The sequence below is a fragment of the Prinia subflava genome, chromosome 24, assembly GCF_021018805.1.
Source record: "Prinia subflava isolate CZ2003 ecotype Zambia chromosome 24, Cam_Psub_1.2, whole genome shotgun sequence".
Taxonomy (NCBI): domain Eukaryota; kingdom Metazoa; phylum Chordata; class Aves; order Passeriformes; family Cisticolidae; genus Prinia; species Prinia subflava.
The window spans coordinates 2,753,151-2,779,890 of NC_086270.1; the positions used below are offsets into that span (position 1 = coordinate 2,753,151).

The 26,740-nt window shown below is 60.7% G+C and overlaps 4 protein-coding genes across 7 annotated transcripts; 3 read left to right on the forward strand and 1 right to left on the reverse strand.

Annotated features, from left to right (window-relative positions):
* The first annotated feature begins 5,867 nt into the window (after positions 1-5,867).
* On the forward strand, positions 5,868-8,459 carry LOC134561612 (gap junction beta-5 protein-like). Of its 2 annotated transcripts, none has more exons than XM_063418763.1 (2): positions 5,868-6,026; positions 7,016-8,459. In XM_063418763.1, the coding sequence occupies exon 2, from the start codon at positions 7,040-7,042 to the stop codon at positions 7,856-7,858; it is 819 nt and encodes a 272-aa protein (XP_063274833.1). In that variant the 5' UTR covers positions 5,868-6,026; positions 7,016-7,039; the 3' UTR covers positions 7,859-8,459. The 2 variants fall into 2 exon arrangements, with proteins under 2 accessions (XP_063274833.1, XP_063274832.1); XM_063418762.1 differs by lacking the exon at positions 5,868-6,026 and adding an exon at positions 6,720-6,908.
* Positions 8,460-11,361: 2,902 nt separating this feature from the next.
* On the forward strand, positions 11,362-16,052 carry GJB3 (gap junction protein beta 3). Of its 3 annotated transcripts, XM_063418766.1 has the most exons (4): positions 11,379-11,959; positions 13,094-13,228; positions 14,019-14,800; positions 15,083-16,052. In XM_063418766.1, the coding sequence occupies exons 3-4, from the start codon at positions 14,049-14,051 to the stop codon at positions 15,093-15,095; spliced, it is 765 nt and encodes a 254-aa protein (XP_063274836.1). In that variant the 5' UTR covers positions 11,379-11,959; positions 13,094-13,228; positions 14,019-14,048; the 3' UTR covers positions 15,096-16,052. The 3 variants fall into 3 exon arrangements, with proteins under 3 accessions (XP_063274834.1, XP_063274836.1, XP_063274835.1); XM_063418764.1 differs by having other exon boundaries at positions 11,362-11,959; positions 14,019-16,052; XM_063418765.1 differs by lacking the exon at positions 11,379-11,959 and adding an exon at positions 12,037-12,597 and having other exon boundaries at positions 14,019-16,052.
* A 665-nt stretch (positions 16,053-16,717) lies between these two features.
* GJA4 (gap junction protein alpha 4) lies at positions 16,718-19,849 on the forward strand. Its single transcript, XM_063418761.1, has 2 exons — positions 16,718-16,855; positions 17,656-19,849. Exon 2 carries the CDS (start codon positions 17,676-17,678, stop codon positions 18,705-18,707), a length of 1,032 nt encoding a protein of 343 aa, XP_063274831.1. The 5' UTR covers positions 16,718-16,855; positions 17,656-17,675; the 3' UTR covers positions 18,708-19,849.
* Positions 19,850-25,179: 5,330 nt separating this feature from the next.
* SMIM12 (small integral membrane protein 12) lies at positions 25,180-26,282 on the reverse strand. Its single transcript, XM_063418954.1, has one exon. The coding sequence runs from the start codon at positions 26,055-26,057 to the stop codon at positions 25,779-25,781; it is 279 nt and encodes a 92-aa protein (XP_063275024.1). The 5' UTR covers positions 26,058-26,282; the 3' UTR covers positions 25,180-25,778.
* Between the last annotated feature and the right edge of the window lie 458 nt (positions 26,283-26,740).

Sequence of the window (26,740 nt, forward strand, 5' to 3'; positions counted from 1 at the left end):
GGTCACTGCCCTTTGGTGGCTTCTGCTCTTAGAGGTCATGCTGGAGACAGCCTGGTGTGAAGAGCAGAGCCCTTGGAGCTGTTGTGACACCTCAGCACTGCCATTCCCAAGCCCAGCAGCTGCAGTGGGGCATTGTGGCCTCCCACTTCCCTGTGTTTTCTCAGGTGTTTCCTCTGGCTTTGCTTTCATTCATTTATCACACACAGAGCAGAAGGGGCTCAACCCTCCATCTCCAGCAGCTGAAATCAATTAATTGCCCAGCATATCCCACTTGGAGAAGCGTTCCCGGCTGGTCAGCAAATTATGAAGGAGTTCACTGTATCCTTTAGAGCAAGAAATTATCCTGGAGTGTAAGTTATGGCTCCAGCAGCCGTACAGGAACAAAAAATAAAATGAAAAATGTGGGTGAGATGGAGATTTAAATGACTGTGTAGAAAACAGCGAGCAGAGGACACCTTGATCTAACTGGGGGGTTCCCTTTGGAAGAAGGGGGCTTAGCAGAAGTGTCTGAAGGAGATAAAAGGGGAAAAACTGGCACAAGAACCTGGGGACATCCCCTCAGCTCTCCCAGGGCAGGCATCTCACAGCTGAAGTCCTTTTCCCTGCATTGGCATGATGCTGCACATCGTCCCTGCAGCTGGCTGGTATTTTTGGGGGGCTATTTTGTCCTATTTTTAGGAAATGCCAATACGGATTGGGGACTTCTTTCTGGGTCTGGGAGGGAAAAGGTCAGCCTGAGCAAATTTCTCAACCTGAACTGAAGGCAGAGAGGGGTGACAAACCCACTCCAGCTTCAGATGGAGCTAATTAAAGTGCTGACATTTTAAGACATGATGATGTGAAATCTCTTGCTTCAAGCCAAGTCTGGGCCCTTTTCAGAGTTCAGTTCTGCTGCCCAGAGTTTCCAGGAGAGGTGCAAGCCAGCTGAGAGGGGAGATGGATTGTTTTTAATGTGGCATTGTCCTTACAGTATGAGCAAGTTTTCAGCCTTTGCAGGAATCCTGTAAGGTTCTGCCTGGGCAGAGATCCCCAAAAAAGTGGAGCCCTCCAGCTCAGGAGCCTGTGAGAGGATTTGAGTCTTGGCTCTGTTGTGTTTTACCCTGCAGGGAGAACAGGGGAGCAGAGCCCCAGCCCCACAACAGGGGGTAAGCTGGGGTAGGTGCACACCCCAAAACCTGCAGCACCACCCCAACAACTCTCCCCTGCACGATCAGTGACACAAAATCCATCTGAGGGCGGTTTTCCGGGGGATGGAGGCTTTTGGGGTGCCCCTGGAGGGCAGGGGAGGGTGGGCTGTGTGCCATGTGCTGCCGGCGGGGCTGACACGAGAGGCCGGGGCTGGGAGGGAGGGAGGGAGCCGCAATCAGGAGCTCTATTGTGGCTCTCGGGCTGCCGGCACAATGCAGCATTAAGAGACAAAGTCAGCTCGGCTCGGTGGGGTGCGGGAGGTGATCTGGGGGAAGGAGAGGCTGGCTCTGACAGGTAGAATGAGCCTGGAGTGATGGGGGAGAGCCAGACTGATGCCAGCGCCTGCAGTCTCTGGCTCCGAGCCGAGCTGCAGGTCTGGGAGGGTGAGGGAGCTGTGCTGCTCCACCGAGAATATCCCGGGGTTGTTCCCAGGAGGGACCTGTCTGCACCAGACCTGGGGACAGAGATGCGCCCAGGCATGAGACACAGAGGGGTGGATGGACGGACAGACAAACAGGCTGGTCTCCGGGGAGAGATTGATCAGGGCAGGGCCAGCACGAGCTCAGGCTGCAGAAGGAAAACCTTTCCATGTGAAGGGAGCCGGCAGGATGTGGGGTCAGCAGGGGATGGATGGGGCAACAGCACCATTTGGGGTTTGGGACTCACTTTAAAGCCCCACTCCTCATCACCATCCCTTCTGCAGGTGCCCAGGTGCCCCTACCCCTGCCAGGTAAGGGCACAACAGGTCCCAAAGGGCTGTGCTGGTGCTGATGGGGGCAGCCGGGCTCTGGGGAGCCACAGGTGCAGCTTCTCATTGGGAGAAAAAATGATAGTTTGGGGACAACCTATTTTATTAGCTCAGAGAAGAGGTGAAACACCCCGAGCTCTGCCCCACCACCATGAGCTCAATGCAGGTGAGATGCTGGAGGTGAACTGGGGAATGTGAGGATGGAGATGAACTGGGGAATGTGAGGATGAAGATGAACTGGGGAATGTGAGGATGGAGATGAACTGGTGGGTTGAGGATGGAGACAAACTGGTGGATGTGAGGCTGGAGGTGAACTGGTGGATGTGAGGATGAAGTGAGGACTATGAGGATGGAGATGAACAGGTGGATGTGAGGATGGAGGTGAGCTGGTGGATGTGAGAATGGAGGTGAAGTGGGGACTGTGAGGATGGAGATAAACAGGTGGAATTGAGGATGGAGGTGATCTGTGGATTGTGAAGCTGGAGGTGAGCTGGTGGATGTGAGGATGAAGTGGAGACTCTGAGGATGGAGATGAACAGGTAGAATTGAGGATGGAGGTGATCTGTGGATTGTGAGGCTGGAGATGAGCTGGTGGATGTGAGGATGGAGGTGAGCTGGTGGATGTGAGGATGGAGGTGAGCTGGTGGCCTCTCCCCGGCTGAGACATTTTCTGCTCCGTCATCCTGAGTTTTCTGCTCTGTTTTGCCAGACTGTTCCGGGGAAGGCGGCTGTGCCTCGCTGCGCGTTCTCCCAATGCCATCTAGTGTCAGCTCTGGCAGCCCCGGACAGTTATTTTAAGGCATCAGGGCTGATTTATTGCAGAAGGATCTCTGAGGGCCAACAGGCTGCCCAGGCTGGTTATTAACAGCAGCACGGATAACTAACGGGTGGGTGCGCAGGCTGGGCTGGATTATTTTTATTATCGCTCCTGTTTCGCACTAAAAACACATCCTGGCAGGATGGAGTGCGAGGATGCAGTGCCGTGCCCGAGGTGATTAAAGTCTTTCAGCCTTCAGCCACTTGTCTTGTAGCCCCGCCATCACCTGAGGCTTAATCACTCAGAAAAGTGCTGTCACGTCCTATTGTCGCCGTATTGGGAGCGCGACCTCTTTCCCGTTCAGCTGCCATCTGAAAAGAGTGTCACTTGCCAGGAGACAGGCGTGACTCAGGAGACGGTGATGGGGTGTAAAGACTTTGACCTGCGGGCCGCCCATTTGAAGGCTGCCAAGGTCAGCGGCAGAGGGCGATTTCCTTCGCATTATTTGTGATTATTCGGCCAAACAACCCAAAACAGGCAGTGATGGGTCCGTCTGTGACAGTCAGCGGGGCTGAGAGCTGGGTTGGACTCTGCTGCTGCTGTGAAGGCACCAAGTCCCCCAGACCCTCCCTGCCTGGGGTCTGGGGCTCTGTGACTGCCCACGGTCCCCTCCTGTTTAGGAGCTTGTCCTCCACATCCTTCCCTTGCCACCGTTCTCTGCACAGGTCCAGAGCATTCTCATTTCTGCCTCTTCAGGGGCAAAGATCCACAGCAGCACCTCCCGTGTCCCATTCATCGCCCTCCCAGTGCCGAGGAAGGTTTCACAGGACAGATGTGCCCTGTCCCCTGCTTGCCCTGTCCCCTGCTCTGCTCACCACCATCAGCTGCCATGATTTAGGCCCCTGCTGACCTCATCCTCATCCTCAGCCACTGCTGACCGTGTCAATTTATCTCCTGGGCTGCAAAGCACCTCATCGAGGCAGTTTGAGTCGGTGATTAATTAAGGCCTCCCTAGAAATGAAGTTACTCCCTGCAGCCTCACGTATAAACGAAAGATTAATGGGTGCTGGCCGTGTTAGATGGCCACAACCGGGCTGGGCCGAGGAGGATTTGCCTGCTCTCATCCAGACAGTCCTTGAACACAGATTTTCCGTGCAAGAACTTCCAAACAATCCCATGGGATGGGGAATGCAGCTGGCAGTGCAGTGGGGAGCCCCGGGGCTGAGGAAAGGGGGTCCCGGGGCTGAGCCAGGCAGGTTTGGAAGCAGCAGCCAGCGATGCTCACACCACCGTGGCTGAGCCAACATCCAGCCTGCTCCGGGTGTTTAATTTTCACTAATCTGTTTGGGGTGTTTTAATTATCTGCAAACAGGGTGCTTTCTTCATGGAATAACAATGGTGCTGGGGACAGGGAGCAGTGGGCAGCGGGCTGTGCTCACACCCCTTCCCTGCCGCTCAGCAGCGCTGCAGAACTTTGCCCAGGACTTGTTTGTCTGTCCTGATCCATCATCAACCACGGGATTCCGCCCTGCTGACCAGAATCTGCATGCAGCATCTCCTGCAGCAGCAGCCAGCCCTGCTCAGCTGGTGTGTGAGAGCCTTCGCAGCCCCCCTGTGCTACGGAGCTGGAGGAGGGTTTAAACACAAGGCTCTTTAATGAGATGAAAAGAGCCCTTCCTTTCCCCGCTGGTTTTCTGCTTGCTCTTTCATGCTGCCAGAGCCCTCGGGTTGTGTCAGGGCCTGCCTCTCCGTGGGCTGACAGGCTTCCTAACTCCCCTCCCTGCACTGTCAGCACAGTGTCAGGAACAGCAAACAGCACTGGCAGCAGCTGGAGGAGGAGAAGGAAGCCCAGGTCGGAGCAGTCCTTGGCCTCGCGTGTTTGGGTTTTTTTTCTCCAAAACATCCTCAGTGGCAGCGGTGACCTGGAGAAAACCCTGTGCCTCAGTGTGTGCTGCAGGAAAATGGGTGTAATCCCGTTTACCTGCCTCCTCCCGAGCTGGCTGCGGTGTTTGATTCATGTCAGCGGCTCGGCTGGTGACTGCGGGATGAATGACGCTATATAAATGCAAAGTGTTATTAATATTTCATGTTGTAGTGAAAATGTACTAATGGGGCTTGTTCCTGGAAGATAAAGTGCTGCCATTAATACACCTTTGTGTCCCCTGCGCTGGGGACTCACCTGTGGAGGGATGGAGGGGGCTCTGCCCGGAGCACAAACTGCCCATCACACCTGGCACCTCCCCAAAAGAGGGGGTTTTAACCCACAAAGACACAAAGAGCCACTTCTGACACCCACAAAAATTAGGGGTGCCTGGGGCAGAACGTCCCCCCACCCACCACTGGGTGCTGGTGGATGGGTGCTGCTCTGGGTCCTCCCTGCCTGTGGGGGACACAGCCCCTGGGGACCCCCTTCCCTCCACAGCCACTACACAGGCAAGATTGAAAAAATAAAAAATGGGCTTGTTTGATTTCAAACTGCAGAACCCTTCCCTGGAGCCATCCGCAAACACTGGTAATTTACTTTACAGCTGTTTAGAATTGTTTGTCTACATTTTTTTCTAAACCCCAGCAGAATTGCAAATGAAATGTGTGTTTGCTCCTCAAATGACTCCAGCCGTACCTGAATTTCTGCACCCCATGGTTCCTTGGACCCCCATCCCCTCTGACCCCCATTCCTGCACCCCACAGCTGTGAGATGGGGGTCAGACCTCAAAGAGGGGTTTCTCTGAGCTGGAGGTTCATCTTGGGAGGGCTCCTGGTTCTGGTATCAAGGAGAGGTGCTGGGGAAGAGACTTGTGCCAGCTTGCAGGTGAGGGGAGCACAGGTAAGCAGTTAAGTAATCGTGAAATTATCAACTGCAACCCACTTATCAGAGGGTGGTGAGGGATGAAGGCTCTGCTATATTACTGCCATGGTGCAAAGTTTCAACAAAAAAGGATTAAAAAGGGCGGTGTTCGGCTGAGAGGCTCCCGGTGCTGCAGGCAGGGACTCCCAGGGCTTCGGCCACTTTGGAACAAAGGGGAGATGGGTGCAGGGAAGGCGCGGAGGGACCCCAGGTTGTGCTGAACATCCCTGCAGAAGCTCAGGGCAGACAGCGCTGAGCTCTCACCCCTCCCCACGGCGGAGCAGCCGGCTCAGCCCTCCCCGCCCTGCGCCTCGGGAAGATCTGGCATTCCTTGGGACACGTGGGGATCCGCCTGGAGCCCCATCCCGTCCCCCGGGAATCTCCTCCTCGCTCCCAGGAGCGCGGGGGTGACTCATGGGCTGTCTCCTGCGCCGGGCGATGCGCTCCTGCCCCGGCAGGCGCCGACCTGCAGCAGCGCCGCGGAGCAGGTGAGCGGCCCGGGGACCCCTCTGCAGCGACCCCCGGCCCCGGGGAGGTGAGGAGGGCTCTGGGGAAGTGTGTCTGCCCAGCCTGGCTCCAGGGGGACGGGCACGGCCTGCGCTGATGCAGGCAGCGTGCACAGGGAAGGAGGAATCCGGGGTTTGCGTGTTCCTCCAGGGAGGCACCAGCTTCCACGGCAGGGACGAGAACCGGGAGCGCCCGTGGTCACTCCAGGCCTGCGGGTGGGTGCATTGGCTGAGCAGGGGATGTGTTCACCCCTCAGCGAGGGGGAATCTTGTTATTTCACTGGCGGACAAAATATTTAAGGGGAGGCAGTGCCAGGCGCAGCCCTGGGAGTGCTGCTTTGCTGCAGCCCACGGCGCACGGGGTGCATTTATAGGGCACGATGCAAACCGGGCTCAGATCGGCCACGCAGGGGCCTGGGGCTGGTGAAAATTCATTGTTCCTCGGCGTTGCAGGGGCTGTGCAGCCCCCCAGCCGCCGCCTCTGCCCTGCCGTGGGTCCCCGGTGCGTGGGCACACGGAGCGGTGACAGCGGGCTCCTCCCGGGTGAGCACAGGGCAGATTCCAGCGAGGGGAGAGGAGCGCGGCCGGGTGAGTCACGCCCCGGCTGCTGCTATTTGTTGTCTGCCTGGGCCAGGCCTGGCAACGTAAGGAAGATTAATAACAAATACCTGGGCAACGAGGCGGCAGCGGGGGCGGGCTGGGGGCTGAGCCGGAGGTGGCGGTGGCAGAGGATGTTGTGGCTGTGGCAGAAACCCCGAGCATTGTCAGGCCCCAGTGATCCTGGAGTGGGGGACAGTGCTTGGAGGAGCCGTGTCACCCAGAGCAGCTCTGTGCTGTCACTGGTGTCCCTGCGTGCCAGCACAGGTCAGGGATGGTGCCAGGAGCATGGCTCAGTGCTTTGAGGCACACAGGGGCTCCAACGGGGACATTTTGCTGCTCCTTCAGTGTCACAGTGTTTTCTCTCTCCGCAGGCCGGCTAACAGGATCGGGGAGCCATGAACTGGGGGGTGTTCGAGGGGCTCCTCAGCGGTGTCAACAAGTACTCCACAGCCTTCGGCCGCATCTGGCTCTCCGTGGTCTTCATCTTCCGCCTGCTGGTCTACCTGGTGGCGGCCGAGCGGGTCTGGAGCGATGACCACAAGGACTTCGACTGCAACACGCGGCAGCCGGGCTGCACCAACGTCTGCTTTGACCACTTCTTCCCCGTCTCCCACATCCGCCTGTGGGCCCTGCAGCTCATCCTGGTGACGTGTCCGTCCCTCCTGGTCATCATGCACGTGGCTTACAGGGAGGCCAGGGAGCAGAGGCTCCGTGAGACCAAAGGGGACGACTATCGCTGCATCTACCCCAACCCTGGCAAGAAGCGGGGCGGGCTGTGGTGGACCTACCTGCTCAGCCTCCTCTTCAAGGCTGGTGTGGACGTGGTCTTCCTCTACGTCTTCTTCCGCTTCTACACGAACTACACCCTGCCCCGGGTGGTGAAGTGCGAGCTGCCGCCCTGCCCCAACGTGGTGGACTGCTTCATCTCCCGGCCCACCGAGAAGAACATCTTCACCCTCTTCATGGTGGTCACCACCTGCATCTGCGTGGCGCTGAACCTCGTCGAGGCCACCTACCTGATCGGGAAGCGGTGCCACGAGTGCCAGCAGGCCGGAGGAGGGGACAGCCGGCGGCACAGCCACGGCTCCTGCGCCGACCCCGTGGGCACAGACGGGCAGGTGTTCCATGGGGCTGACTACAAACCCCCCACTGCCACCATCCCGCCCACAGCCTCCTGTCCCAGCACGCTGTCCGAGGATGAGGCTCCTTCCTAGAGCTGCCCAGAAGAGAGCAGGAGCTGCTCACCTGGCCTGCAACTCCCTGGCTGCTTTTGCTCCTCTGTGCCCCCGTGCAGGAACGCTGAGGGTGGCAGCACCCTGGGGTTGGGCTGTGCCCCAGGGGTCTCTGCCTCTCCTGTCCTGGGAAAGGCACTTTACATCATCCTGCTGAATTTGGGGTAAAGCAGGGGCTGTAGGACACATGCTGTCCCTGGGAGTGGCAGGGAGCAGCAGCTCCATGGCAGCTGTGGGCTGACACTGGTGCCCAGACTCTGAGCCTGTACCGGCCAGGACGGACACCCTGATCCCCCAGGAAACCCCTCTTCCTATGTCTCACCCCACATCACCCACTCTGTGGGTGTCAGGGCCACCTCAGACTGATGCAATTGTCATTAATAACACTCATTAGTTGAGTGGGGACAAGAGCAGGGCCCTGGTGCCGCAGCCACCACGGCGAAGCGCAGGCGTGAGGATCCGGCCAGGCAGGCAGAGCTCGCTGTGGGCTGCTGGATCATCCTGCCGGGCCAGGGCGAAACACCTGAGCAAAGCAGGAGAGGAAAAACACCCCAACCATTGATTAAACAACCACATTAAATGGCAGAATCTGATCTCGTTTATTGTTGCAATACATCGCGTTCGGCCGTGACACGGGCGGTGCTGCCACTTCCGAGGCCATCAGAGGGAGCTGAGCATTAACTGGCATGAATAATTAACAATAATTTCACGGCAAATGCACTCACAAGTAACATTAACATTGAACATGCAGCTCGATCTGTTACTGGTTTTGCTTTACGCAGAGGGTGTGATAATTATTTTTTCCATGAGCAGTGACGGTGGCAGCGCTCCCTGGCTCTGTCCCAAAGGAAGTGGCACAGGGGGTGAGGGAACACCACTGCTGTGTCCTTTATGTGACTGAGGCCATTCTCAGTGACAGATCCTTGCAGGGATCCAGCTGAGACGCTCCATGGGGAAAACTGGGGAAAGGACCAGCTGGATGTGCTGGATGGAGGCTGAGGGGCTGCTGTGGCCAGGGGGATGCCGGGGACAGGCAGGGCTGAAGGGAAGCCAAGAGCAGGTAGGGCTGCAGCACTGCTGGATGGGAGGGCAGGAGCTGAACCAGCCACTGAGGAGGGTGAGGATGCTGGAGAAACCCTGGGGGGGAACCCAGCCACTGGCACAGAGCCCTCTGAGCCCACAGCAGCTCCTTGTGCTGACATCAGCGTGTTTGGGGTCAGAGAGGCAGATGGTGAAATACAAACAGAATTTTTTCCACTTCTCAGGGGAAGCTGTGCTGGCACTGCCTTCCTTCCATCCGCTTCTGTTGCTGGATTATCCACCTGAAAGTTTTCTTTACGAAGCCCGTAACGTCAGAGACACAAGTTGTTCTTTGTGTGCGAGCCATTGCCCCGATTTAAAGAGCATGGGCTGGGCTGTTTGTTTTCCAGCAAGGTTGGCCACTCCTGCTCCAGGCTGGAGAGTGAAACCTCGAGGTGTTCCCCCCTGCAGGCACGAATGGGGACAGAGATGAGCCCCAGAAAAAACACCCTGTCCCACTTCTGCACATCAAAGCACAGCTGGAGCTGCTGCCCACTGTGAGACACCTCAAGATCCAGTTGTTGGATGTTGTTGTGCTGTTTTGTCATGCTCAGAGCAAACATTTCAGAGCTCTGGGTGCCTTGCACCATCCAGGCTTGGGATAAGCGGGAGTCAGCCAGAAAAATGGGAGCATTTGGCTGCTTCATTTGATATTGGTGCTGTAAAACCAGGGGTCTGGATACTGGGATCCCTCCTGGGATGCACAGGCAGGGCCAGGGTCAGCAAACCAGGGGGTGTGTCACAATAAAAGCTGAATATTTCCCAGAATTTGCATCCTCACACAGGAAATTCCCTATATTTGTTTGTGGGGTCTCAGAAGACCTCCTAAATTATGGGGTGAGGGGATTTTAAAGAAATTCACCACTAACGCCAGCCCAGGCAGGGATGTGGAGGGGGTTGAGTGCACAGGTCAGGGGTAGCTTGGCCTCTCCAGCTTGGGCTCATTTCTGCCCTGGCCAAAACCCCCCTGTTTGCTGGGAATTGAGGAGAAACTGTGATTTACGTCCAGCCCTGGCTGCCGGCTCCCAGGATCCCATGACTCCTCTGCCCTGCTCTTGCGGGGGAGTCTCGTCCCTGGGGATGTGGCCCTGGAGCAGGACAGCTGTTGGCAGCCAGAATCCTGCCATGCCCCGTTTGAGACCCTTCTAAAGAGCCTTTGAGGTTTTCCTGCTGGTTTGGCATCCGCCTGCTCCACTGTTTGGGTTTTTCCTTTGTGGAGGAGCCAAGGTTGGGCCTCCCTCAGTCCCTGGGTGTTTCAGTGTTCACATCTGGCACTGGGGCCTTTCACCTGTCACCTGCCACCCAGAGCAGGGTGGCATCAGGGTGACACATCCTGGGCTTATCCCTGAAGCTCCCAGGTGCTGAGATCTGCAGAACCAGGCTGGCACCTTGTCCCTGCACCCACACTGGCAGAGGGACAGTGGAGGGGACGCAGGGATGTGCCCCTTGACGGATTTATGGATTTACCCAAACACCCAGCTCAGCGTTTCCAAACACTGCAAAGCACCGGGTGTTTCCGCTCCCCACCCAACCGCCCGAGGGAAATCTGCCCATGCCAAATGCACCTGAACTTTCTCACCATGGCCACATGGCCGCTCCTGAAATTCCAAAACTGCAGGCAAGACGCTGCCCAGGGGTGAGTTGACCCCTGGCCCTCACAGGGTTTGGCCGTGGGGCAGGGAGCAGCTGCCTCTGCAAGGAATCAGAGCTGCCAGTGCTTCTCAACAACTTCCCTCTCTCCAGGGTTTTCCACCTCACAGGCCACAGCCCCCAGATTCCTGCAGAACTCCTGCCACGCCAGCTCTCTGCAACAACATTGCTCAAATTCCTGATCCGGCAGCTCCGGGGTGAAGGAAGGCTCTGCAGCCTTTGCTTGGCTCGCATCCAGGATTGGGGGGCCCGTGTCTGTCCCCTCCTCCAGGCTCACCCCATCCTGCACCCCCAGGGTTTGCTTTGGGTCTCCTGGGCTCCCATTCCCACGTGTCCCCACCCTCAGTGGCTTTATTTGACCTCCTGGAGACAAAAAGCCTCCGGGCAAGTGGCTCTTGTCTGCCAGGAGAGCAGGGAGAGAACCTTTCCGGGCACCAAGCACCCCGGGGCTCTTCAGACGTGTCCCCATGGGAGGGGTGGCCCTGGCCAGGTGCCCAGGTGCCATGTGAGGCTCCAGCAGGGCCGATCAGCCCCAGGGTGTGCCGGAGGATTCCAGGGAAGCCTCGGGGCACTCTAGAAACCAGGTGAGGGAAGGGAAGCACATTCCTACGTGAGCACAGGCATCTATCGGGGCTGATCCATGGGGCATCCGGTGGGATGGGGGTGACTCAGCCTCCTGTGAGCCCCCGGTGGAGAGGGACCCCCCTTAGGGACACCGCCCAGGTCCCATGGGAGTGCGGGGGGAGGCAGCAGCAGAGCAGGGTCCGGCTGCAGGGGACCCTGGTGCCACCCTGCTCCATGGGAAAGGTCCCACCTGGGCACACCGGCCCCGCCAGGGCGGTGCCTGCCAGTTCCTGTAGGTTGGAGATACCGATGAGCTGTTGCAAAACTATTACTAAGGCAAAATCATTTTAGAAAAAAAGTGGGTTACAATTGCGTAATCTGGGACTCTCAGCAATGTGGGCCCACAGCTGGGGGACGGTGCGAGGTCTCTGGTCTGGCTGCTGAGGCTGCAGTGCCCAGACCACCCCTGCAGGGGATGGGACATCACCTGGAAGGAGCTGCCGGTGTCTCCCGGGGAGGAATCCGTCCCTGCTGATCTCCCTGCGGGATTTGACCTGCCTTTTGTTGTTCAAGCCGAGCGTGTGCCTGCATGTGCGCAGCAAGAACCTCTCCGGGAGCTGTTTGCCAGACTCACCCAGCCACTGGGAACCAAACCAACCACCCTTCCCCTCCCCTCGCACGCTCAGACAAACCCTGCCTGTGCAGGAGGGCTGCGGCTGGGAAGGAGCTTCCCTGCTCTGAGAGGCGCCTGGATCCCGACACCTTCCTCTGGCATTCCCACCTGGACAGGTACCGGGGCACGGGGCTCTGGGGCTGCCGGGGCTGAGGGGGGACAGCCCCGGGGTGCAGGTGGGAGCTGTGTTAGGGTATAATGGGGTGCAGGTGGGACCTGCTGGGACTGTGGGGTCAGAGGTGGGGATCCACACAGTGCCACATCAGGACCCTACAGACCGTGCCAGAGTCCCCATCCCACGGGGTGAGGCAGGGGGATGGCATGGCGTGGCACCCCCGAGAGCGGCAATGGCCACCTCAGGCTCCCAAAGGAGGCAGAGACCCCCTGAGAAAAGGGGTTCTGCTGAGTTTGAGCCCCGGGTGGGAGCCGGGCGCTGTCAGGTCCAACGCCCTGCGCCCACACGGGGCAGGACGCGGCCGTGACGCAGCGGGTTGGCATCCCGGGGGCTGGCAAGGGCTCTGCGGGAGGCAAACCGGCACTGCCGGCACGGCAGAGCACACCTGAGCACTGCCCCTGCCCTGCCTGGCTGCCACCCAGCGCTGGGGGGCCTGTGGGGCACACGGTGCTGCACGCACCCCCTGCCACGGGGACTGGCACAGAGCTTGGCACGGAGGCCACGTCCCCTTCCTGCCCCACTGCGGGTCCATGACTGCAGCCAGCGCTGGGCTGAAGCGGGCACAGAGGTGCCGGGCAGGTGGGTTATGGGCAGGTGGGTGCTGGGTTGGTCTCACTGGCACCAGGGATGGGGTCAAGGGTGAATTGGGAGGCCGGTGAGGGGGCACAGGCTCTGGGGGCATGCAGAGGCTCCATCAGCGCCAGCTTTTGTGGGGGGAAACAGCAGCTCCCCTCTCCCAGTTTTAAATCCAAGGGTTGGGTGGGAACACAGTGATTGCTCCTCACCCTGACTCCGGACCAAGGGTTTGCCAGGGAGGAAGATCTGGTTCCAAACGGGGCAGTGAGCAAAGGTATGTGGGCACAGGCAGAGGCACAGCCCTGGCACTTGGCACAGGCTGCCAGGGACCCCAGCCTGGGGCCACTCAGCTCAGCCACACTTCCCAGTGTGTCCCTGGGCCAGAAGTGTGGGAGCACAGGCTCAGGGCTCGCTGTGGGGTGGCGCTGGAGAAGGACAGGCTCTCCCATGGGCTCCATGGGCTCCGGGCAGCTCTCCAGGTTCTGTTCTGTCCCCACAGCCCTGGGACATGGCAGCGCACCGATGAGAGGACCCTGATCCCCAGTTTGCCATCACGCCCTGGCTATGCCCCGTGCTGGACACTCCCCACCCCACAGCCCCCGGTGAGCGGGGAAGGAGCCTGAGCCTCCTCCAGGTACGTCTCGGAAGGCACTGGGTGGGCAACGGGCAGCGGCAATTCCTTAAAAGTGGGAGCGACCCAGGGGTCTGTGAATCTTTGCCAGGATGGACACATTCACAGCCCAGAGGGTGGTAAAAACCACCTGGGTTTGTAAATCCAGGTGCAGTAAAACTCAGGATCAGGCTTAGCGTGTCACCCTCCTCACACGGGGCAGCCCCAGGCGGAGCTGCGGAGCCGGTTTGGCCGTCGGGACCTCCGGAGCTGCTGCCGGAGCAGGAGCAGAGCTCTGGCCAGGGTGACAAGCTGGTGACACACGGACTGTGACACACAGACTGTGACACACAGAGGCTCTCACTTTCTGCAGCCCCACTGTCATCTGTGTTTGGGCTGCCTCAGGTATCACCTGTGAGACAGAAAACAGGTCCCTGGCATGTCCCAGCACCCCAGCGCTGCAGGAGCAGCCATTTCCCCTTTGGCTGTTGATCCTGGCCTGCTCCAGCAGATCGTGCTGCCAGTTTGCACCAGCATGCACAATCAGGTGTGGAATTGGTGGCAGGGACTCGCCGGGTGGCTCATCCCTTACAGGAAAGGCTCTGTCATGAAGGAAGTTCTGAGAGATTGAGTCCCCTCTGTCACCAGGAGTGTGTGAGGAGGGGCTTTACTGTCTGCAAGAGAAATCCCATCCTAGACAAGCGTAATGTGGTGGAGGAGGGGGCTCAGAGACCCATGAGGTTTAGTGCAGTGAGAGAAGTGCAGCCCCAGTGGTGTCTCCCATCACTCCTCACTGCTCCTTCTGCCTCTCCAGGTCGGGTGACTCTGGTCTCCCTCGGCTGCCATGGATTGGAAAACGCTGCAGGCGCTGCTCAGTGGGGTCAACAAGTACTCCACGGCCTTCAGCCGCATCTGGCTCTCCGTGGTCTTTGTGTTCCGTGTGCTGGTGTACGTGGTGGCAGCTGAGCGGGTCTGGGGCGACGAGCAGAAGGACTTCGACTGCAACACGCGGCAGCCGGGCTGCACCAATGTGTGCTATGATCACTTCTTCCCCATCTCCCACATCCGCCTGTGGGCCCTGCAGCTCATCTTCGTCACTTGTCCTTCCCTCCTGGTCATCATGCACGTGGCCTACCGGGAGGACCGCGAGAGGAAGAACCGGGAGAAGAATGGAGAGAATTGCCCCAAGCTCTACAGCAACACGGGCAAGAAGCACGGCGGGCTGTGGTGGACCTACCTGTTCAGCCTCTTCTTCAAGCTTATCATAGAGATCCTGTTCCTCTACCTCCTCCACAAGATGTGGGACAGCTTCGATTTACCACGGCTGGTAAAGTGCTCCAACGTGGATCCCTGTCCCAACACCGTGGACTGCTACATCGCTCGGCCAACCGAGAAAAGGGTCTTCACCTATTTCATGGTCGGAGCCTCCTCCATCTGCATCGTCCTCACTGTCTGTGAGATCTTCTACCTCATCTTCAAGCGAGTTGTCCAGAGGGCAAGGAAGTGGAGGAAATCCAAGCGCTCCGTCAGCTACAGCAAGGCCTCCACCTGCCACTGCCACATCAAGTCAGAGGAGAAGGACAAGCCCCAGCCTAGGTGTGTGGCAGCCCTGACTGCTGTCTGAGGGTGCTGGGAAGGGTGGTGGGGGAAGAAGTGGACTGGTATGTGCCAGGGATGGTTGGCACCACAGGTGATGCCACCACCAGACTCTTCAGCCAGAACCTCGATGGCTGTAAGGGGAGGGGGACACATCCATGGGAACTCTCCTGCTTGGGACCATGGGCACATCACTGGTGTCCCAGTGGTGTGGACATACTGGGAGGCAGCTGCGTGCTGGGTGCCTGTGCCCATGCCTGAGGGTGTCTGTTCTTCCCACAGAGAAGAGCCGTGAGCTCACCCATCCCAGCCGGTTCACATTCCCCTCAACTTGGCTTTTCCAGCCTGCCAAATCTCCAAACCCTCAAGAGCTGACCCGTGTGAAAAATGACTAAACCAAACAAAGTAATGTCCTTGGAGAGAGACCCACGGGCGCCTGAGCAGACACAGGTAAGGCAAGGGCAGCCCTGGAGCTCTGCAGGTTACACAGATCCTTCGTGTCCAGCAGCTTCTCCTGGGTCCTGCAGCTCTGCTGCTCCCATGCTGGGTGTGAGTGCCCAGCCAGGGCCGGTGCCACCCAGTGCGTGCCAGTCCTCCCAGCTCACTGTGCCTCACACATGCCAGTCCCAAGCAGTGCTTTCTTTTGTACCAAGAATCCAAAGGAATTCTGGGCTCCGTGGCCAGAGCTCTCTTCATGCACCCAAAGTAAAGACAGAGGACCAGGGCTCCAGTCTGTTGGCAACAGTTCTGCTGGCCCAGTTTGCCCAGTTTGCCATTACTGGGGCTGGGCAGCTTCTCCCCCTTGGCTCACACAAGCACCAAGCCACGTCCTGCCCAAATGCCCTTGCTGGCTCTGCTGTTTCCCCTGGTGCCTCTGTGTCCCCCCTCACCTCAGATGCACATCACACATGGCACAAGCTACGGATCCAAAGGCCAACAAATGTCGTGTTTGGAGCCACCAAGATCTGCTCTGCATGCTGGAAATTGGGGGACTGGTGAGGGCGGAAGGCATGGACTTGCAGGGGTTCCTCAGGAGCCTGCAGCCAGCTCCTTCTCCTCCACACGAGCTGGGCATCGGTCGAGCCCACAGCCGAGCTCACGTCCGCCCGTTCCGCCTCTCCCAGCTTGTCACGCGTCGTTAAACTTTAATTCAGCAGAACCTCACGCTGGCCCCCAAGGAAATCAAGGAGAGATGAGCATCAATTATTTACTAAACCTTGATAAATATTACAATAAATAGAAATGATTTCCATTTAATCTCTCCTTAAGCTGCACTAGTGGAAAATCCGCTGTTCACAGCTCCGCTCTGCCGGCCCGCGTTTCCCGAGCCCGTCGGGCTGTGCTGAGAGCCCCGACAGCAAAGCTCCGTCTGGGACTTGCGGGGGAGTTCCCAGCCGGGCTCCGGTGGGGCTCATCCCGAGAGCCGGCGGGACGCGGAATCGCAACCGGGCTCCGGTGGGGCTCAGCCCGGGAGCCTGCGGGATGGGGGCCAGGCACCGGTGGGGTTCATCCCGGGAACCGGCGGGGCTCATCCCGGGAACCGGCGGGGCTCATCCCGGGAACCGGCGGGATGTGGGACCGCAGCCGGGCTCCGGTGGGGCTCCAGCACCACCCAGCGCCCGCCGCGCCGCACTCGGGGGCAAACCACGAGCGCCGCATCCGCGGTCCGGCCGGGGCGGGCAAGGACGGAACATCCCCGGGACACCGGGCACGGGACGGAGCATCCCGGGGCCGCTGGCTCAGAGGGTTTCCCGGTGGCGGAGCCGCAGCCGGAGGCGAGAGCGCGGCTCCCACCGTTCCCCCCAGCTTCGGCCCCGGCGAGTCCGGCCGCCCCCGCCCCGCCCGCCGGGGCCGCCCCCTCGTCCGGGGGCCGCAGGAGGGGGCGGCCCCGCACACCTGCGGCTCGGCCCGGCCCGGTACTAAGCCCCGGCCCCCAGTTTCCTGCTTGCGCTCCTCCTCCGGCTTCCCCGGGCCCTGAACAACCGCAGCCACCCGGTGGGACCCCTCACACTCAGCGCGGCCCGAGCCCGGCGGGACGTGCCCGGAGCGGAGGAGGTGAGTGCGAGCAGCGGGACCGCCTGGGGACACCGGGACCGCTTGGGGACACCGTGCTGGGGACAGGGCACTCCCCACCGCTGCCGGAGGCTTCTTTTAACGGCACAGCCGGCACTTCTGTGCTTAATTAGGAGCGGTTAATGAGGAGCCGAGGTTGCGGTCGCCCTGTCCCTCCCTCACAGCCGGGCTGAGCGCCCGCGGGGTGCGGGCTTGGCTCCCCGGGATCCCGGGAGTGGCAGCAGGGTGGGGAGCGGTGCCGGGGATCCCCTGGCGAGGGGAGGGGACTGGGGCTGGGAGTCCATGGCCCCGCAGCAAGGGAGCTGGTATGGGGCTGTCCGTTCAGTTTGGGGTGAGCCCTGAATAGAAATCGGGGTGGCAGCTGTACCCCAAGGGGTTGTGCTTCCCCTCTAGACCGTCCTGCTCTCTGCTTTTTAGGAAAGCCAGGGCAGCAGCAAATTGGTGAGCCCCCTCCGTGCCCTGAACTCCCTGGGCAGCCCCAAAAGAGCCCCTGGCTGCGAGCTGTCCCCACAGTGGCCAGGACAGCCACGATCTGTGGGTGCAGCTGAGAGGGGGGAATCCCTGCTTCTCCCAGCCCCCTGTTCCTGCTCTGTGTAGGAGGAGCCCTCTGGGGCTCCTAAACTCTGCCTGGAACCTTCCCTCCCTCAGAAGCGGGATGTTCCTCAGAGGGTTTGCTAGGGCACTCTGAAGAGCAGCTACATCCTGAAAAAGCACATCTGCCCTGTGCTCCCCAGCATGGAAACAGGGAACTGACGTGGCTGCTCTCTTCTCTCTGCTGGCAGAGGCAAAGGGTTCCTAGAAGATGGGTGACTGGGAATTCCTGCAGAAACTGCTGGACCAAGTCCAGGAGCATTCAACGGTGATCGGGAAGATCTGGCTCACCGTGCTCTTCATCTTCCGCATCCTCATCCTGGGCTTGGCCGGGGAGTCCGTGTGGGGGGACGAGCAGTCGGATTTCGTGTGTAACACCAAGCAGCCAGGCTGCACCAACGTCTGCTACGACAAAGCCTTCCCCATCTCCCACATCCGCTACTGGGTGCTCCAGTTCCTCTTTGTCAGCACCCCGACCCTGATTTACCTGGGCCATGTTGTCTATCTCTCCCGGAAGGAGGAGAAGCTGAAGAAGCAGGAGAGCGAGCTTCGGGCTGTCCACAGCAAGGACCCGAAGATCGAGCAGGCCCTGGCAGCCCTGGAGAAGAAGATGTCCAAGATCTACATGACAGAGAGTGGGCGGCTCAAGATCCGAGGGGCGCTGATGTGGACGTACATCACCAGTGTCATCTGCAAGAGCATCTTTGAGGCTGGATTCCTCGTGGGCCAGTGGTACCTGTACGGCTTCTCCATGGTGCCCCGCTACGTGTGCAAGAGGGACCCCTGCCCCCATCAGGTGGACTGCTTCATCTCCCGCCCCACCGAGAAGAGCATCTTCATCATCTTCATGCTGGTGATGGGCCTGATCTCCTTAATCCTGAACCTCCTGGAGCTCTTCCACCTCTGCTGCAAGAACCTGCTTAGCAACATCAAGAAGGTGTCGGGGCCAGCAGCACCGAGCCAGAACACCTTTGTGGATGACATGGTCTCGAGTCCCTACGCTCCCAAGCACTATCCCTTCCTGCCCATGGCTGAGAGCCATGCGCCCTCCTACCAGACCTACAACAAGCTGTCCAGCGAGCAGAACTGGGCCAACTACCGCAACGAGGAGAACCTGGCACTGGGCACTGGCAGCAGGCCCCTGTCGGACCCCTACCCACCCCAGCCTGCTGAAGCCTCTGCCCCGGAGGAGAAACTGGGCAGCCGGCCTGGGAGCTCAGCCTCCAAAAAGCAATATGTGTAGTGCTGGGCTGGCCCCAGCTGGCAGGGGGACATTGCTCAGTCCCTTGTGCCTGCAAAGGTGCTGGCTGTGGGCAGGCAGCTGCCTCCTGCCCGGTGCTGTGCCATACACATTCCCCTCTGGAGGCTCCAGGGACCTGCCCGCCCTGGGATGGGATGCTCGGGAGCGTGGCCGTGGAGCGCAGCCTCCGCTCTCGCTGGTTTTCCCCACAGACCCTGCAAGGAAGGAAACTGCTCAGAGTTCCCCGGGACGCCGTGTCCTGTGTGCCTTGCCGTGGGAAAGGGAGAAACCCCTGGAGCCACGCCGTGGAACAGGCTGTCCCCGAGGCTGTGGCTGCAGGCTGCTGGCCATTGGGAGCTGTGGTTCGGCCGGACCCCAGAGCCTGGCCGGCACAAGAGCCAGGAGCACAGCCATGGGAAGCTGCTCCTCTCCAGCCTCTACACGGAGCAGGCTGAGCCGGGGACTGCCGGGAAAAGCTGGGCTGGGGCAGCACTGACCAATCCTGGCCACCAGCCCCATCCCGTTCCAGTGGCCCTGGCACCTGCCCAGGGTTTGCTGCAGAAGCTGCCCCCTCCCCATGGGACACAGAGGGGTTAAGCCAGCTCTGCTGTGACCAGCAGATCCCAATGGCTGCAGGGTCACTGTGGGTGACCCAGGAGTGTGAGTTCCTCCCCTCCCAGTCCTGGGCTCTTTCCCATGGGATGTGTGCCTTTAAGTTATTTTTAACCTGCTGGCCTGAGTGTGGAGTTTCTGCCTTAAAGCTGCAGTTTGCAGGGACTTTGGGGAGCTGTATCCAGTCTGGCCATGTGCCTTGGAGCTCTGTGGGGTTTAGGGGAGGGATCAGCCCAGCACCTGATAATTTGGGGGTTTTGGGGGTTTTTATTACTTTGCACTAGTCATCTCCTGCTGTGGGCTGAGGGGCTGGGTGGGATGGAAGAACCAACTGCTGTCACGGGAGCTGTCACCCCAACTTCCCCAGCCCACTGATGCTGTGAGAGGGGATTGTCCTGCTGTAACCGAGGGGCTGCAGGTCCTGTGTGACCCAGGTGTGAGCGTGGGGTCTGGACACTGCCCTCAGTGCTGTTCCCCTTCCTCTGGCAGACTCCGTGTTGCATTTTGTTGAATAAAGTTGGATGAATGAGAAAAGGTGAAGGCGGTGTGACTGTGCTTCCTGCAGCCTCCAGCTGCCTCCGGGAGGGCAGGTGAGGGTTTGGGGCTGAGGGAGGGGGAAATGCTGTCCTGTGGGGGTGATGGGACCGGGGTGAAGGGGGACGTGGACGCTCAGTTCTGCTGCAGGCACCAATCACCCAGTGAAAGTACAACCCTCCCTGCTGTGGCCTCCTGTCCCCTTGAGCCCAGCCTTAACTCAGGGTTTTGACAGAACTGTCACATCCCAGGCTCATGGTGACCCAAAGCAGAGCTCAGCCCCTCTCCCTCCACTGCAGATAAACCCAGCAGAGGCCACGGAGCTGCTCGTGGCTGCATAATAGGTGGAAATGAGCCACAGATAAAGGCACACAATGTGGCTGGGGCTGTTCAGTTCCCCAGCCAAGCCAGGCCAGAGCAGAGCCTGCTCTCTGTCGAGGGCCTCTCCAGTGAGGGTGGGACAGGCTAAAAATACCCTGGAGAAAATGAAGCATGGGTGATATGGGGCAGTATCGCTGCCATCGGCCACTGGAGGAAATGAGGAGGGAGGCACCCAGCTGCGCTGCCCTTGGGCTGGCAGCCGAGCCCACCCTTGGCTTCCTCCCTGTGGGGAATGAGGGGGGTGGAACCCCTTGGGGTGGGGGTCTGGGCACTCCACCAGCTCCCAGCTCTTCCCTGTGCCCTCCTGCAGGGTGCTGGGGTAGGACCCTGCCCTGCTCTCACTGTCTCTGGAGGGACCCTGCCCTGCTCCCGCTGTTGCCCACTTGGGACATCCCAGGCCACCCCAGCACAAAGGGGGGCCACATCCCGGTGCTCCCCAGTATCAGCAGAGCCCTGCAGCTCTGGGGGGAGCAGCCCAGTGTGCAGGGCCAGGAGGAAATGCCCGAGTGAAAGGGAACGGAGCAGCCACGCCATGTTTACCCACCAGTGTCCCCGGGTCACCTCCCCTCTCCTGGACTCCTATTTTTGTTGGCACCAGGGGAGCATCACGCTTTTCCGAGCGACCCTGCAAGGTGGAAAACAAGACGGCCGAGACCCCCCCTCTTTTGCCCAGGCACTGCACAAACACAGCTCCGTGTCCCACCATTGTTCCCGTGTTGTGACAAAGTGGCTCAGGGCAGCTGCAGTGACCCCACGCCGCCGGGACGTGCTGCCAACAACAACAGCGAGGGGCTTACCTGCGGGCCAGGCTGGGGAGGGGGCAGCAGCAGGGCTGGCGTTGGCAGCAGCCCCCCAAAAGGTGGGCGGGCAGCCCTTAGGCAAATAAAAGTTTGGAGCTGATAAGAGCCCAGGCTGGCCCGGCGGAGCGCTTTGGCACAGCCTGGGGGACAGATAGTGGCTGGACTGGCCTTTCTCACACCTCCACGCTCCCTCCTGAGTAAACAAATCCCTCTGGTCCCTCGTGGGAACGGCACTCGCTCCCCCAGCAGCCGGCCCTGGATGATGAAGCTGAGCCCTGTGTTGGCACAGGCAGCCTGGGGGTTGCATGAGGGGCTCCCGGGGGCTCTGGCACCCCCTGAGTTAGGAAACACTTTGAGGGAGCTCTCCCAGTCCTGGAGGGACAACACACTCCCCAAAATCCCAGTTCCTGCTGGGGGTGTTGGTCTAACACCAGTCACAGTCCCCAGGAGCCCAGGGATCCTCTGCAGGGAGGTTTCTGCCCTCCTCCCAGTTAGGACCAGTCCATGCCAGGCACCCTGCTCAGCTCTGCCATGGCCAGGGACAGAGGGCTGTCCTGTCTGAAAGGCTCTGCCTGAGGTGCTGGCCAAGCACCAAGGAGTTTATTTTAAGCTTTCCCAGCATACAGCAAGTGTCTAAATCTGACCCACTCAGGAAGAGCCAAAGTGGGAGCAGAATCACAGCTGAGTGGGAACAAGGGCACAGAGCTGGGCAGGAGGGTGCCAGGCAGGGCCACACCGTGGCCACACTTGCCCACAGGGCCCTGTCAATGCCCAGGTGTGTCCCCAGGGGCAGTGGGAGCAGTCAGGAGCATCCTCCTGGGCCAGGCACAGAGCCCTGACCCCAGCACTCTGTGCCCACAGCACCCACCATTGGGGCAACCCCAAACCAGGAACAATCCTGCCCTTTCCAGCCGCTGCCAGTGGTGCACAGAGAAGGAAAAGCAAACCCCACGGAGCTCCCTTCCTCCCCGGGGTTATATTTAGCCCTCCACTAGGGTCCCTCCATGCGCGGGCATGGCAGACAATGCAGCCCTGTGTGAGAACGGCAGGAGGGAGGAAACGCACTCAATAGCTGCATCCTGACATTGTAGCTCACCCCCGGCCGTTTCCTCATGTGGAGGCACCAGGACTGCGGTGCCCAGCACCCTGTGCCCACCCTGGCATGGGTCCTGACACCGCCAGCACCTCAGGGCATCATCCTGATGCAACACCAGGCAAGTAGATGCTGCTGCCTGCAGAGCCAGCGGGTTTTTGAGGCATGGGGTGGCCTGAAAACAAGAATCTAAAGTGGTCCTGGAGTGCTGGGGATAGGGAATCACCCCTGAGCTGTACCTGCAGGAAGAGCCAGTGCTGAATGGGAACATGTTCCACTCTAGCTGTCCCCAGCTATGGCTTGAGGGATGTGACTTGGTATAGAGCAGAGCTGCTCCTCTCCCACGGCACTTCAGGGCTTTTGCTGGCCACGGAAGGAGCCACCAGGCACAGAACAGAGGGAGCCACAGCAGGAAGCGAGACGTGGAGTCTGGGAAAGACTTGGCTGCTCTCAGGAAAAGGGCAAAAGCAGAGCCTGGGAAAAGCCTCGGCTGGGAGGGAGCAGAAGTCTCCAGGGGCCGAGGGGAACACGCTGAGGGGATGTTCTATCTGCTCTCCAGTGCAGCCGGGGTGAGCACCCGCCGTGTCCCCGGGCTGTGGGGACACCGTGCTCTATGGGGACCTGGGTGTCCCGGGGTCACCCCACTGTGGGCAGGTCAGGGTGTCCTGGGGTCACTGCACTGCATCAGGATGGGACATCAGAGCATGAGTCCCTGCAGGCCCCTGCTCCCCCCGCCAGCTCCCACCCTGCTCCTCTCCTCCCAAAGCATCATCACTGCAGGCCTTGCAGGAAGGGCCCAGATGGCCTCGCTCCATCCCTGTGCCAGCACAGTCACCTCATCCCCAGCCCTGCACAGCTGGAGCATCCCTGCTCTGATCTAACCGGACATCCACAGCAGCCATCCAGGTGTGCCGGATGGCCAGGGGGATGTCCCTGTCCCCCTCACACAGCAGCTGTCCCTGTCCCCTGAGCCACCCCAGCGAGCTGGGGCACAGCTCAGTCCCGGCATCCTGCCTGCGGAAACCACCACCTGCTCTTGCTCACGATGGAGAAAAGCAGGACCTGGCAGGACAGAGGGACCATCGGGAAGCTGCAGCTGCCCTCGGGCCATGCCAGGAGCACTGCAGTCAGCCCAATCCCCCATGAGCCTGGGGCACAGCCTGGGCTGGGACCGGGAGTACTTGTGGCTGCCCTGATCCATGGCACCGTGCAGTCACAGCCAGACACGGATGCACGGACATCCCTGAAGCTGGACAAGACTTGGAGGATGTTCTCACACCCAACTGTGATGCTCTGGCCTCCTGACCAGGCGTGGGACTCCTTGCCCGGGACAGGCTTGCTGCAGGCAGGGCTTCCACAGCAGTGCCCAGCTGTGCCATGCTGGGAACAGCTGGATCACAAACCCCTGCACCACACCAAGCATTTGCACGTGAGTGGCTGAGAGCAGGCTCGGGAGGGCAGAGTTTTACCATAATGGTTTATTCAGCAAAGCTTCCTCTCGTTCTTCTTCTGAGCAGCCACCCCTAGTCCTGAGAGCTGCCTGCTCCTATTCTTGTCCCGCCGGCACTTCCCAAGCGGCACATTGTTGGGATTCAATGGGAGGAAGGGTGGGTTTGCAGCACTGAAGGCTTAGGAGAAAGGCGGCAGGTCTGGGAAGCAGCTTCACCCCCGTCCCAGCGCCTGCGGGAATCCACAGCCCCGCAGCAACGCCGGGGGATGGACAGGAGGGAGTCCCCAGACACACGGAAAACAGCTGGAAGTGCCATAGGCACAGATGGGAGCAGGACAGGGGCTGCCACCAGGTGCCATCAGTGCCCAAGCTGTCACCACCAGGGCTCAGTCCTTGTCCAGGCCATCACTCCAGCACCGTGCTGGAGCTGCTGGAGCAGCCTCCCCCACCGACACCGCATGGGCCCGGGGCAGGAAATGGGGCAGCAAGCCCCCCCCAAAGCCCGATTGTGCCCTGGGAACGAGGGGATCAATGGGCTGTAAACAGCCGGGGGAGCCGCTCCGGCGCGGGGTGAACAAAGGCATTGCAGAGACAGTTTCCGAGCTGGTCCCAGCTGGGAGAAGGAACGGGACCATTCCCATCCCAGCACACAATAGGGAACAGCCGTCACCCCACAGGCTGGCTGGGAAAGGAGACAAAGGGGAAGGGGCCACTTCAGAGGACAGCGCCAGCCTGCCAGGGGGACAATGTGGTGGGCACTGTGAGCCCCAGTGCTGCAGGTGGCAGTGGGACAGGGCTGGGACAGGCTCTAAATCACACCCAGGCTCCTCCTGCACCTTCTCCCGAGGCTCAGCTGCCCTCGCAGCAAAGGGCAGAGTGTTCCCGGCGGTGCCGGGCCATGAGCCCAGCTGAGGGCAGCAGTCCAGGCCAGCACAGCAGCTCGGGAGGCAAACAGAGCCGGGAGCACGGCAGTAAAGCTGTCAGCGGGGCAGGACTGGCCCTGGCCGGGGCACAGCACAGCACTGTGAATGCTGACTGCCTGCTGACCCCGGCGCTCGCACCAGGCACGGCAGATTTATCGCCCCCGGGAGGGGAAGGCCGGGCCGGGACAGAGCGCGGGCCTTGCTCAGGCACCACGGGAAAAAACAAGCCAGGAGGCAGCGATAACCCTGGCCCTGCTCAGGCTGCTCTGGCTGGGGTTTGTCCCTGCTGTGCCAGCAATGCCTGGAGGGGACAATGGCCACTGGCCCCTCGTTCTTGCTGCCAGCCTGTCCCTGCTCAGCACCCCAGTGGGACCTCGGTCCCCTGGGACCCCACCCTATGTTGTCACAGCCCTTCTCTTCCAGATAAAGAGGTCAAAGGGAAGCAGATGACGAAGCTGGGGGAGCTGGGAGGGAGGCACAGCCACGGCACAGGCTGGGAATTTGCTGCCTCCCCTCCTTCCTGCCTGCCACCCTGTTGCCAGGCCTGGAGGTCAGTGCCCGGTCAGGGACTGCACTGGCATTTGTCCCACTGCAGGAGCTGCTTCTTGAACATGCAGGGAGCAGAGACACGCTCTGAGACAGGGCTGGGGCTGTGCTGATGCAGAAGACACTGAGGCCCGAGGACTGACACAAGTTTATTGTGCAGAGGGCAGGGATCTCCCCGTTCCCGACACATCGCCACGCTCAGAGCACCACAACAGAGCAGGACCAGGACTTTCACCTCCCCCTGTCACCGTTCCTGGGAGGGATGATGCAGGGACAGGGTCCCCAGAATGCTCCATGGCTGTTGGCGTGGGGCTGTATTGGGGTTCATCAAGAGCCACAGGGGATCTGGAAGCAGGGCAGCAGTTCTTCCTGTCACTGGAGGTCAGCCTGACCCATCCCGTGGCACTCAGGTCCAAACTTCTTCTACCTTCACACCATGGAAGAAATCAAACCTGAGGAGACACAGGTGGAACCAGGCCGAGAGGGTTTTGTGGTCCAGGAGCCAGGCCTGGCGAGAGCTGAGGACTTGCAGACTCGCTCCATCTCCATCTCCCTGCCCACTCTGCCACCGAGCTCTGGGTACCTTGTGCAAATCCATGGGGTGGGCAAACCTGACCCTGCGGAGGGCCCGGGCGGGTAAGGAGCAGCAGGAGGGAGGCTGGTGGAAGCAGTGCACTGTCAAGGGAGTCCCCAGCAGCCGCTCCAGGGCACCTCCTTTACCCAAACCACCCTTTATTAACTCTTTTCGGGGCGGTTCCTGTTGAGCACGGCCCGAGGGGCGAACTCCAGCTTGTCCTTCAGGCTCACCACCTTGGTCACGTCCTCGCCCACGATCTCCTGCAGCTTGCGGTCCTCCCGCTGCTCCGAGATGCTCTTCTCGTCCTGGGCCGTGGGCGGGGGGTCTCCGCGCAGGAACCGCTCCAGCTGCGAGCCCACCAGCCCCACCACGAAGGCCACCGGGAAGGTGACGTACGGGGCCTTGGAGCGCACGGCCGCCCACAGCACGGACCACATGCCTGCCTGCCGGGGCGGGACGCGGCGCTCACCGGCCGGGCCGCTCGTCCCGGGGCCTCAGCGCCGCCTGCAGGGAATGGTGACCCGCGTGGGCCGCGCCGGGACCCCCGCCCGGGTCCGCAGGGACCCCCGCCCGGCCCCGGCCCGGCCCTGCTCACCCGGGCCCGGCCCCGGCCCGGCCCCGCTCCGGCCGCGCTCGCCCGGGCCCGGCCCCGCCCGTTCCGGTCACGGCCCTGGGGCGCGGCGGGGCCGCGCTGCCCCCTGGCGGAGAGCGCGGGAAGCGCAGCGCTGGAGGAGCGACACCGGCGGGGACACGGGGGGGACACGGGGGGGACACGGGGGGGACACGGGGGGACACGGGGGGGACACGGGAGGGACACGGGGGGGACACGGGGGTGACACACGCGGGCGACACGGAGGGACATGGGGGACACACGGGAGGGACACACGGGAGTTATGGGGGACACGGGAGGGACACACGGGAGGGACACACGCGGGCGACACGGGGGGGAGTTATGGGGGACACGGGGGGACATGGGGGGACACCGGGGGCACACTGGGGGCACACGGGAGGGACACGGGGGGGACACGGGAGGGGACACCGAGGGGGAGTCATAGGGGACACGGGGGGACACTGGGGGAACATGGGGGATATGGGGAACATGGGAGAACACCGAGGAGGA